The sequence below is a fragment of the Ptychodera flava genome, chromosome 12, assembly GCF_041260155.1.
Source record: "Ptychodera flava strain L36383 chromosome 12, AS_Pfla_20210202, whole genome shotgun sequence".
Classification (NCBI taxonomy): domain Eukaryota; kingdom Metazoa; phylum Hemichordata; class Enteropneusta; family Ptychoderidae; genus Ptychodera; species Ptychodera flava.
The window spans coordinates 7,486,461-7,499,069 of record NC_091939.1 but is presented as its reverse complement, the minus strand read 5'-3'; the positions used below and the strand labels follow the sequence as shown (position 1 = coordinate 7,499,069).

General features: G+C 39.8%; 1 protein-coding gene across 1 annotated transcript; it reads right to left on the bottom strand.

The window, feature by feature from the left end:
• Nucleotides 1-963: 963 nt before the first annotated feature.
• LOC139144857 (uncharacterized) lies at nucleotides 964-9,020 on the bottom strand. Its single transcript, XM_070715660.1, has 9 exons — nucleotides 8,973-9,020; nucleotides 8,649-8,752; nucleotides 7,795-7,892; nucleotides 5,543-5,965; nucleotides 4,580-4,711; nucleotides 4,000-4,049; nucleotides 3,671-3,774; nucleotides 3,313-3,410; nucleotides 964-2,709 (listed from the first exon to the last, which is right to left on the bottom strand). The coding sequence occupies exons 4-9, from the start codon at nucleotides 5,924-5,926 to the stop codon at nucleotides 2,035-2,037; spliced, it is 1,443 nt and encodes a 480-aa protein (XP_070571761.1). The 5' UTR covers nucleotides 5,927-5,965; nucleotides 7,795-7,892; nucleotides 8,649-8,752; nucleotides 8,973-9,020; the 3' UTR covers nucleotides 964-2,034.
• Between the last annotated feature and the right edge of the window lie 3,589 nt (nucleotides 9,021-12,609).

Sequence of the window (12,609 nt, the reverse complement as noted above, 5' to 3'; positions counted from 1 at the left end):
AGGAGGTTATCTATTGGAACGTTAACGTCTGACTACAAAGAAGATAAAAATGAACCGTGAATAATTAATTGGAAATTTATTTGACGTAGCTGATAACACATAAATGCGAATAAAAAGCCAAAGGCAGTAACATGAAATGATGGATTTGTTCAAAATCCGGAGGAACTGTGTTGTTGTACGCCGTCAGGAAATTGCAAATGCATGTACGACAGTTTCAGTCGTTCAGTGCTTCGTTTGCCCAAGCGCGACACACAAGTACGTGTACAAATTGACTCGTGAGGGCGCACTTGATTCCTCGACGCACGTCAAGCTGTAAAAAAAGCTGTTTAACTGGAAACTATTGCAAAATCTGATAGCTTGTCTGGAGTCAACTTCTGTGTTTCCATCGACAAAACCTTCAGTCGACGATAAAAAGTACCATCGTATCGGGGTCGTTTTTGGTGACACGTAAGATCCGGAAGAGCGCTGCGAATGAAAATGTGCATCGGGGATTCTTATGGATACAATATGATTGGATCATCCAATTGTGTCATCATCGTCATCATAATAATCATCATCATTGTCGCTGCCGCCATCACTGCGCCAAACGCAATTCGTATAAGAATGGATCAGAAAAGCAATATAGATCGGAACACGTCAAAGTTCAGTAGTATTAGAAGCATGTGAAATATTGTCTCTGAATACCTAAGTTCGTGTTGAGAATTCGAACCATACGACATTAAATATTCAACCCGTATTCCCATCTGGAATATGTATGCATATCATCCTAGCTCCTAACTTAAATTATATCGATAACATTCATGAAATTTTGATATTTTAAACGTAATCCGGTCTGCTTGTGATAACGAGAAGCTTAAGAGAAGTCGTGATATCGATTAACATTGAGAACTTGAAATCGCAGTAAAGAACGACTATAGAGAGAATATGCATAGTGCACAAAATTCTGAAACATACACCATGTCGTTGTTTTAATTTTAAAGCTATTTATTGCTCCTTACGTACTTTTTTCATACATATGGTACTACAAATCATACACATGTCAGAAAAATAATTAAATAGTTTAGCTGAATATAGATCAGCGATGCAATTGTAGATCTTAACATATGAATGCGCAAATTTTCTTACTTTATTGATTATGTAGTTATATGACAAAACTCATTGTTAAATTGGATACCGACCAATCAGTCAGCAATAGAATTAGTGTAATTGACGAAGTTACCACGACGAGAGACACCTACAGCGTTTTCTTTGTTTTCTCACTTTGTTATTCCAATCTCATGCAGGTGTTAGCCCCTTGGTAGAATCCGGGTTTTACATCGAACGTGAATTGAAGCTATGAAGAGGGCGACAAAGAAAGACTGCTAATATATGGTCACGTGGTATAGAAAGTCGCAAAAATATATATAGCCCTAGCTAAGAACCGTGGTTGACTCCGCTAAATCAATATAGAAATAAACTAATTTGAAGTTGAAAGTTAAAAAACTAAATAATTCTACAAATAAAACTATTCAATAATGTTAATGTGCTCTTGTTTGTTTTGACTTTGATGACTGATGTGTGAACATACTTGCTGACCGACTATTTCCGGTAGTGAAACGGTGCCATCCATACACTATTACAAGGCTCAAACCTTAGTGCTACACAGTCGAATGGGACAAAATGCCATAATGTTTACTTATTTACATAACAAACATAAAACACAATTGACAATGGCGCAAGGTATATCTTCTCCTTGCATGTAAACTTTGGTACACTGATCAGCGTAAATGTGAACCTCTTCTGACGCGATACCCTTACCCCAGGTTACGGTATGAAAATTTCAAATAACAATAATAGTATTCGTTTAAGATTCCGATTCATTAAAATGCACCCTCGATCTGTAATTTCATCGAATAATATAAAATTGAGACAAGGGTTAAAGGTAAAACATTATTCTGTCGGATATGAGGTAGAATTATTAGCTCAGCGAATGGCTATATGGCATTCGCAGTTTCTTTGCAACGTCACAATGGGATTTACCGACATAAAGCCCTCCTATTCAAATGAGAATGTCAGTCGCAACCTCCTTCCAGCTTTTCCAGCTGGGACAGAGGGGGCATTATTAACTCTTTCTCTGACAGAATTACTCCCTCCTCTTACTTCAGAACCTGCGCTCGTGCGACGAATACTTTCACGGAGAGTAGAGGTACTAGTTGCGTCGGTATTGTTATCTGGCCAGTCAATATAAAAGTCGTCACAATCAAAATCGCTGTCGGTTCCCTCGCCTTCCCCATTGTCGATGTTCACGGCATTATTTCCGATGTGGTCTTGCCTTGCCGAGGTCGATGCATCCTGAGTGGCCCACTCAGGTGCATCTTCATCAGCATTTTCCTCGATGCGGTCTTGCATTGTAGATGTTGATACATTCTGCGTGGCCCACTCAGGTGCATCTTCCGGGGGTGAGCTGTCCGAAACACCTTTCAGAATCACACGTTTTTGTTTGATGTTACGCCTGGCGGCCTTTTTTTGAGAGCGCTTATCGAGCGTCTCGAAAAGATTACAAAGTGAGACAGACCTCCATGGAAGAGTTTTTCTGAAAAGTGTTTCAGATACTTCACCCTCCCCTGCATCACTGCCATCCTCATCTGAACTCATGTAAGATATTTTCATGACGTCACCATATTCTTCCATTTCATCTCTTGTTAAAGCTCGTTTTCTTCGCTGAAGTTTCTGAAATATAACATAATCGAGGGAATGATGGAAAATGGATAAGAAATAGCCATGTTGCTCAAAACACGACTTTATAAACTAAACAAATTCATTTGTGTCAAGATATAAACCTTTCATCGAGATCAAACAACGACTCTCAGAATAACTTTAGGCTTCAGGGTTCGTTTGACGTCAAATTTATGAACAGAAATCGGAGTCAATAATATCGTTCAAGTAGGAAGAACTGAATGTGATTTTTCTTTTGGTAAGGCATATTCATACAAAGGCACGACTACCAATACTTTTTCATATTTTAGAAGGAAATTAAAATGCCTTGAAGTCCTGGGTCAACATTTAGCCTACTCTTGTCATGTGTCGAAACATCGCTGGTATTGACAGGCAATAACGAGATTGATTAATAACCGTATTTTAGAACGTCTTGATTCTGTAGTAGGATAGAGAGTCAAGCAGTCGAAGAGTAAAATGATTTTCATCACGGACGAAATTTTGCAATATAGTGCGCCCTCAAGGGTCCTCTAGCAGCTCTAACTAGTCGTGTCTCATCTCTAGCTGTGGTCAATCCCGTTAGTTTGTGCCCCGCTATCATCATTTGTTTTTACTTACTCGATCTTTTCTGCTGTAGATCCTCTGCCTCTTCGCTACTGCCGGGCAAAGTCCACAGTAAACCTTCTTCTTTGAACGAAAGTGGTTCTTAACAGCGACTAAAATTGAGAAAAAAAAATTGCATGTACGCTAAAGTGTCATTGTAAGTACTTGACGATTTCCCATATCACGGGTCTCCTTCTTTCGGTTAATACATTTTTTTTTCTGTAACAAGAATATATCACGGCTCCTGTTCGCTGTACGAACCAATTTGCCTAGATACACCATATCCTTTTTTTGAGAAATAACGACGTTTGCTATGGACAGAATACTTAAAAACTTTGTTCTCGTAATATTGCCATGAACTTCATGTACTTACCCAGGGCTGCTCTCCAATCACATTGTATTTGTTTAGCCTTGCACTCAGAAAAAACTGCATAGGCCGTAGTATGGATTTTCTTCCGGTTTGCTTGATCATCAACACTGCAAAAACATACTTTACATTATCACTTTATAGTTTTCATGAATATCTAAACTTTCGGTTTTTTTCTAGGCGTGGGCTCGCCCGTAAATAGTTTGAGAATAGCCACAAATACACACAGAGGATATAACCGTGACGACAAACCGTACAGACGGTGGTTACATCTGAAGTGCGGAATTCAGTCCCAACGATTCTACTTTCGTTATATCATCGTGTTGTACACTCACCGCCGGCTGTAATCAAAATCCACTTGATTGAATACCATCCTTGTTGTCTCCTGTGGAAACAATTCAGAAAAGAAAAGCGATTGCATTAAAACGGAACGATTTTGCATCTCGTAGATTGCGAGAAATCCATACATACACACGTGTACGCACTCACAAAATCTGCCTACCTTTCCCTTACTTTCTACTTTCTCATACGACTCAAATCTCACAGCAGTCAAAGATGGAAGTGAGAGAGAAACGGGTACACACAGACAAAGAGTACCAATTTTTTTTTAGATTATTGACTTCTTACCAGGCTTGGGATGGTCCTTGCAGTTGTATGATAACTTTCGTCCATAGATATTGAAAAGAGGAAAACTCAAGGTACAACAAATATATATTTATATATGCAAGCACATGCTTTCTATCAATCCATACATACTCCACTGTATATCTTTCATATCCGTCCATCCATCAATCCATTTATCTGCCATGTCTATGCATTTATACGGCTGGAAAGGGTGGAGGATGGGTGGGTGTTTCAGACTAAAGATTCATGAATCATTTCACAAGACTACAAAACTCGTTCTTTCTCATTTACCATAACTTCTCTTGGTGCCTTTCTTGGAGCCCGGGCGAATGCTTCTTTCTGATCGGTTGATTCTTTGAGAGTCTTCCGTGACAACACTTTTTCTCTCAACGCTTTCGCGGCTTCCACCAGTGAGGCAGTTGACTTAACAAAAACAGGAAATTGGATGATTCAGTGATGATTGATGAACTGAGAGAATGTTCACGTTATTTAGGATACCCTAATTGTATGGGCAATGTGTACAAACTGTAAGTTCGAAGTATATTCAAGATTCTGCAAACCTCGGAAAGTTATACGAGATAGAATTATTAGTTACGGTTTTGAATATTTTTTCGAATGTAAGTTTATGACGCTATGTGACAGCTGGTGGTGCACGGAAACTAGTTAATAGCTAACGCACAGAGAGTCAGACAACCATGGTGGTCAGTAGACTGAAAGATCTGTCCCTCAAGGACGCTCTCTACGCTCCACAGTGAGAGGGGGAGCGTAGAGAGCGCCCTCGAGCGACGGATTTTTTAGTCTAGGTGGTCACTTACAGACCTCTTTCGCTTCGCTGACGCAATTTAAACCGTTAAAATCTATTTCCCTGAGGAAGGTCTTTCATAAATACCCTCTGACGTCACTTTTTTCGATTCTGTTGGGACTAGTATCTATTTTCCCGTCGAGTGATGTATTCTGGCCAATCATAACACGGATGAGCAAGTGACGTGTTAAACACTATTAAATACTATGAAACAAAGTGGCTTTTCTTTAATGCACCTGTAACTTTCTCGCTACAACAGCTTCGTAGTCGTTTTAATATATTGAAGAAGTTCAGAGGTTTTGAAGATGTTAGTTGCAAGAATTTCAGAAAGTGACATTTATAATTATGCAAAACAGGTTAATTATAATAATGTACACTCAGCATTACGCTACTATTCTTATCAAATCCAGTGAATCCAGTATTGATATGACAGAATTACAATTTTCCCTTACTTCAGAACCAGCGCTGGATGCATCGGCATCGTTATCTGGCCAGTCAATATAAAAGTCGTCACAATCAAAATCGCTGTCGGTTCCCTCGCCTTCCCCATTGTCGATGTTCACGGCATTATTTCCGATGTGGTCTTGTCTTGCCGAGGTCGATGCATCCTGAGTGGCCCACTCAGGTGCATCTTCATCAGCATTTTCCTCGATGCGGTCTTGCATTGTAGATGTTGATACATTCTGCGTAGCCCACTCAGGTGCATCTTCTGGGGGCGAACTCTCCGAAACACCTTTCATAAGCACACGCTCAGATACTTCACCCTCCCCTGCATCACTGCCATCCTCGTCTGAACTCATGTAAGATATTTTCATGACGTCACCGTATTTTTTCATTTCATTTCTTGTTAAAGCTCGTTTTCTTCGCTGAAGCTTCTGAAATATAACACAATCGAGGGAATGGTGGAAAATTGATAAGAAATAGCCATGTTGCTCAAAACAAATTTTATAAACTAAACAAATCCATCTATGTCAAGATATCAACCTTTCATCGAGATCAAACAACGACTCTCAGAACAACTTGAGGCTACAGGGTTCGTTTGACTTCAAATTATGAACAGAAATCGAAGTCAATAATCAGTCCGGGTAATTTCCAAAATTGGCGACGCTATACCATAATATTTTCCCCTCCCATAAGCCAATCAGCGGCCAGCGCGCCATCAGTAAAATTGTATTTCCTGGCAACCTCCACATGCGTCCTTCGTTACGTACGCCATACTGTGTCGAACTCCCGCGCCGTATTCTGCCATAATGTCGAACAGTTGTGTGGCTACTCTGTCAAAACACAATTTCAAAATCGCGTACCAGTTTTATTCTGGCTAAGACAACCAAACCCCATATATCGCTGTGATTCCTAGACTCTGGCTTGAAGTCCTGCGAAATATAAATCGTGTACCTACACAGATCGTTCAGAATACCCCATTTGTATCGGAGATGGCAGCGATACAAATTCTACCGTATGGGGAACAGTTGTGTGGCCACTCTGTCAACACATTTTCAAAATCGCGTACCATTTTTAGTCTGCGTTTGACAACTACAAAACAGGTATCGTTTTAAAGCTCTGACATTGTTCTTCTTTCTTGCAAAATGTTATACGCGTACCTACACAAATAACCTTTATAACAGTATTTCTAATAGAGATGACGAACATCCACAAAATGATTCTCGGTACTTGAGCGAAATCGATAAACTGGGGGTAGAAATGAATCGTCAATATTTCGAATATTTGTTCACTAATCGGACTCCTTGTTTGACATGACCTTCTGCAGAACACGTGGATTATGTTGACTGTCGAAATTCGTCGAAATTCACAAGACAGGGGCTTAATAAGCGGCCCAAAACTGCCGATCACACTTGGTGGGTAATTTGTGACCCAGCGTGACCTGTACTTTATTAATGATGTAATCTGGTCGATGATTGGCTGAATGCCGGAATACATTATCATAATGAGTCTCCAATTTTGGAGCTGACCCGGACTGATTAATATCGTTCAAGTATAGGAAGAACTGAATGTGATAAATTTTTCGTAAGGCATATATATACAAAGGCACGACAACCAATAACTTTTCATGTTTCAGAAGGAAATTAATAAGTCTTGAAGTCCTTGGTCAACATTTAGCCTACTCTTGTCATGTGTCGAAACATCGCTGGTATATTTAAGCAATAAAGCACACCCAGCGATGGTACTATACCACGAGATTTTGACCAGTTCACGACATATATGCATGAGCGATAGCGAGTTCATATATGAAGTGAACTGGTCAAAATCGAGTGGTATACCGTCGCTGGGTGTGATTTATTGCTATTATAACAGTATATTGAAATTCTGGCGTGGAACGTCAAAAACGGATTTTTACTCAAGCCGAGAGTTCGCGCGTAAGCCAGCCGTGGTATATCGCTAATATACCACGGTTCTTTTCGTGCCTCGACCAATCAGATCGCTGTATTTGGGCCATCAATATACTGGTATGATATAATAGGCAATAGTGAGATTGAGTAATAACCGTATTTTAGCACATTTTTATTCTGTAGTAGGATAGAGAGTCAAGCAGTCGAAGAATAAAATGATTTTCATCACGGACGAAATCTTGCAATATAGTGCGCCCTCAAGGGTCCTCTAGCAGCTCTTACTAGTCGTGTCTCATCTCTAGCTGTGGTCAATCCCGTTAGTTTGTGCCCCGCTATCATCATTTGTTTTTACTTACCCGATATTTTCTGCTGTAGATCCTCTGCCTCTTCGCTACTGCCGGGCAAAGTCCACAGTAAACCTTCTTCTTCGAACGAAAATGGTTCTTAACAGCGACTGAAATTGAGAAGATAAAAAGATTTGCATGTATGCTTAACTATCATTGTAAATACTTGACGATTTATTATACAGTAACATGCGTCCACTTTTTCGGTTACTACATTTTTTCTGTGATAAGAACATGCCACTTCCCTCGTCCGTTGTAGGAACAAATTTGCCCAGATACACTAGTTCATTTATTGAGAAATAATGATATGTTTGCTCTGGCCATGGTGCTTAAAGCCACAATAGCTGTAAATTTCATGCATTATTATCAGGATTATAATTTCAAACCATTGTTGGTTGGTGTAAATGTGCTAACCGAATGACGTGTATAGAAGCATCACTGCTCGCTGAGTTGGACCATGCCTGCACGTTTTAACAGTTTAAATAATTAAACCGGTGCCGCATTTGTAACATGGCGCCGCCACGGAAAAGTATAAAAATGCAGCATTGCGTGTACATACACATCGTGATCATCCAAGAAACAAGCATGATGCCATTTACTTGAATGCACAACACACCATGGCTGACATTTGCTTGTTGTAATCTTTATTTTCTCTATCACGCGATTAGTCTTTGAAAAGGCAGGAAATCTAAAATGATGTTATGCATTGTCGACACTTATGACAGTGTTATACACTTTTGAAGTCTTTAGTGGGTATTGATCGAAGAAAACTCTTGGAAAACTGAGGATATTTTATTATATATTGGCAGCTATTGTGGCTTTATAACTTTGTGCTCGGAATGTTGCCATAAATTTCATGTACTTACGCAGTGCTGTTCTTCTATCACATTGTATTTGTCCAGCGGTACACGCAGAAAGAACTTCATCGGCCGTGGTCTGGATTTTCTTCAAATTTGCTCGGTCATCGACACTGAAAAATACTTTTTATTACTCTACAGTTTTCATGGATATAAAGGCTATCGTTTTTTTCAGATGTAAGCTCACCCGTAAATATTATTAGACGAATAGCCACAAATATACACAGAAGATACGACGACAAACCGTACGCGTTCAGACATTGGTTATATCTGAAGTGTGGAATTCAGTCCTAACGATTCTACTTTCGTTATATCATCGTGTTGTACACTCACCGCTGACTATAATCAAAATCAACTTGGCTGAATACCGTCCTTGTTGTCTCCTGTGGAAAAATTCAGAAAAGAATAGCGATTGTTTTCAGGCGGGAAGATACTCTTTCATATCGTAGATTTCGAGAAAACCATTCATACACGTGTCAGCACTCACGCGGTTCGCCTATCGCCGTGTCTACTTTCTCATACAACGCTACGATCACAGCATTCAAAGATGGAAGACAGACAGAAACGGGTACACAGAGACAGAGCGTAGCTATTTTTGAAATTGACTTCTTACAAGGCTTGAGAGGCTCCCGGCAGCTGTATGATAAATTTCGTCATAGATAGTAAAGGGGAAAACTAAAAATGCAACACACACACACACACGCGCGCGCGCGCGCAGATATATATATATATATAGAGAGAGAGAGAGAGAGAGAGAGAGAGAGAGAGAGAGAGAGAGAGAGAGAGAGAGAGGCTATCTATCTATCTATCTATCTCTCTATCTATCTATCCATCTATCAATCGATGCATATATACTCTACCAGTTATCTTTCATATCCACCCATCCATCTATCTATCCATCCATCCATCTATGTATCCGCCATGTCTTTGTATTTATATGGCTGGAAGAGGGGGATAGGTGTTTCATGGAAAAGATGCAATCGTTTCACAAAACTACAGAAATGTCCTTTTTTTCTTTTACAATAACTTCTCTTGAAGCCTTTCCACGGACCCCTACGAATGCTTCTCTCTTCTGCTCCATCGATTCTTTGAGCGTCTTGACTCTTTCTCCTAATGATCTCACGACTTCCACCAGGGAGATAATTGACTGGGCAAAAACAGGAAATGGGATGATCGATTCATTGAGAAAACGTTTATTCTAGTTAGATTTTCGAAGTTCAAAATTTGTTTGCTGCGTCCCGTCTTAGCCTCGATTTTTGCCGCGTTCAGAGCATACTTACAATTACATGCAACAATATGGTTTTTCTTTAATGCACCTGTAACTTCCTTGCCATAACAGGATCGGAGTCCTTTTAATACATTGAAGAAATTCAGAGATTGTGGAGGGGTTAGTCGGAAGAATTCAGAAACACCAATTTAGAAATGTGTAAATTAGTTAATTTCGATGATGTAGGCCTGTATTCATCAAATTTCAGCATTACATTTCAAGTCTGATCAAATCTAGTGCATTAAGTTTTGATGTATGACTTAAATACAGAGAGTCATTAAATATGCAAATGAGCTAATAATGAGCAAGGATGCCGGCTGAATTTCAAAAATATTAAATAATTATTGTTAAATTTCCTTCATGTGCTCACACTCAAGTAAAATTCAATTGTTTTACCTTGACTGTAAATATGACATTTTTCATCACTTAAATTAAGTGTTTTTTTATTCAATACCATCCAACTTGAATCATTATTTACATTTTCTTTCAATTCTTGTTGAACAGCTAGACTTTCTCGGCGCCGACGGCGCCACCAAACGTCGAAAAATTGTGAGTTATCATTTTCAAAGATATTTGACAGGTGTCCTAAGTACGAGTGTCAAAGGTATGAACTTAAACATCATTTCTCAAGAGTTTGAACAAGGTATATTTTTATGAAATATGAACATCGACCATGAACAAAATCAAACACTATGTGTAAACATGTGAATGTTTTAAACAAATGAAACATTGGTTTCCTCGTCAATAAGGGGATGTTCAGTTATTATGGCCTGAGGCTCAGGCTTAGCCGGCAAAATCTTCTCGTGCATTAGTCAAAATAGGTGAACTCCCCACTCATTGTGCAAAAATATTGATGACCCTCCTTCCTTTCAAAGGGATATAGACGTCGGAACTGCGCTCAAAGGTAGTATGTGACCCATACAACCCATGGCAACAATGTATCCAAGGCACAATGGTGATTGATGACAGTTAAAACATGTCTGTCATAATCTATCATCGTATAATTTAAATGTTGCAGCTGTGATGATGAGGTGCATCTTGATATCGTGCACGAAATACATTGTTTGTAAACAAGAAACTTGCACAGGCGCAGTTCCGACGACTATATCCCTTCTAAGATGACAAAAAAATTCATGACGCCCCACCCATATTGCTTGAGTAAGTATACTGTATAATGCAATGATAAAATTGGCCATTATCGGTGCAAAGGTACAATATGTCATCAGTGAAAAAGAGAGTTTTCCAAAATCCAGCAAAACCTAAAAGGATGGTCCGAGAAAGAAAGCGAAGGACCGTGAAGGGCCAACAGAAACAGAAACCCTATTAAGTGGCAAACAGTATTTTAAGTTCGTAGTTAGGCGAGGGATAGTATTTTCCGTACGACTCGGTGGCACTGATGGCTTGTCCTTCGCCCACATATACAAGTGAAAATACTGTCCTTGTGACCATACTTTCTAGTGAAAATACACGCCATCCGATTCTGTTGTGGACGTGCTCGTTCACTCTACCCAGTGAAACCATCGTCCTTTACCACATTCTGCACTAATAACATTGTCCTTCGCCATATTTTGCAGTAAAAATGTGTCCTCACCCCCCTGTGTCTGCAGTGGAAATTCTGGCCTTCAACCCATTTTGCGCGCCTAACACAGTCCATCGCCCTAATTTTGACAGGTTACGCTGTCCTTCACTCAAGCTTGCACTGAAAATACCGTTCTAACCCTAGGTGTATTCAGAAATACTGTCCTTCGTAGTCCTTCACCTTTCTTCGTTTTTGTCTCCCCCTTAAAAATCCGGCCCTTTTTCAGGTCTTGTAAACTTTGTACACTGTGTCTCGGAAGGTTCAAAACAATTCTTCATAGGCCCACCCCAACCTTAACATCTGAACGCTCCCTATAATGGAATCGACCTACATAAAGTTATACACAAAATGATTTCTCGATCATCAATTATTCGTCTGCCGTAGTTCTACTAGGCTATGGCATGACAACGTGTCTCTGGCGCGTTTTGCGCCTCGGTTCTCATGACTTATATTCAGCCAACCGAGGTGCACCCAGCCCGCCGTTGGAACACATCTGCTGTCGCTGCTCAGATGCCAGGGAAGATTAAGTAAATACACAGGCGTTTAATCATGTCAGACTAGCGGTAAAGGCATCAACAAAATACGCTTGACAACTTTACATGACAAGATCCGATTTTGGTTTGTCCAAAGCAAAATACATGAGCATTCAATAATGAATATTGCGATAGCCAGTCTAACAATCGAAGATAATATACCATGCTCCATACAGCATAGTTTCATGAAGACGATGGATGTAAACTTACCCTTTTCATTTCTTTGATATGAAGATACATTTCCTGTAACAAGCTGCCTGTTATTGTTGCTCGTCGTTGTTGTGCCATACTTGTGAAAAGTAAGAGTTGTCGGCAGGCAACAAGGAAAATGTGAGGAAACTTGTTGACTTGTTTTTGGCTCGTTCTACACAGATCGTAGAAGTTTTCTTGGCGCGAAAGTTGGGAAAGGACGCCCTATCTGAGTATTCTGTTGTCCCGTTTCCCAAAGAGCAAACATATTTATCCATGAGAAAATCTGTTGAGCAGAACTCATTTCAGAGAGTTACGTAGCCTTTTCATTCCCAAATGTTTTGGCGCTAAAATGACCGCGTTCAACTACCAATCAGTGTCTTTACATTCTAAATCGTGGCC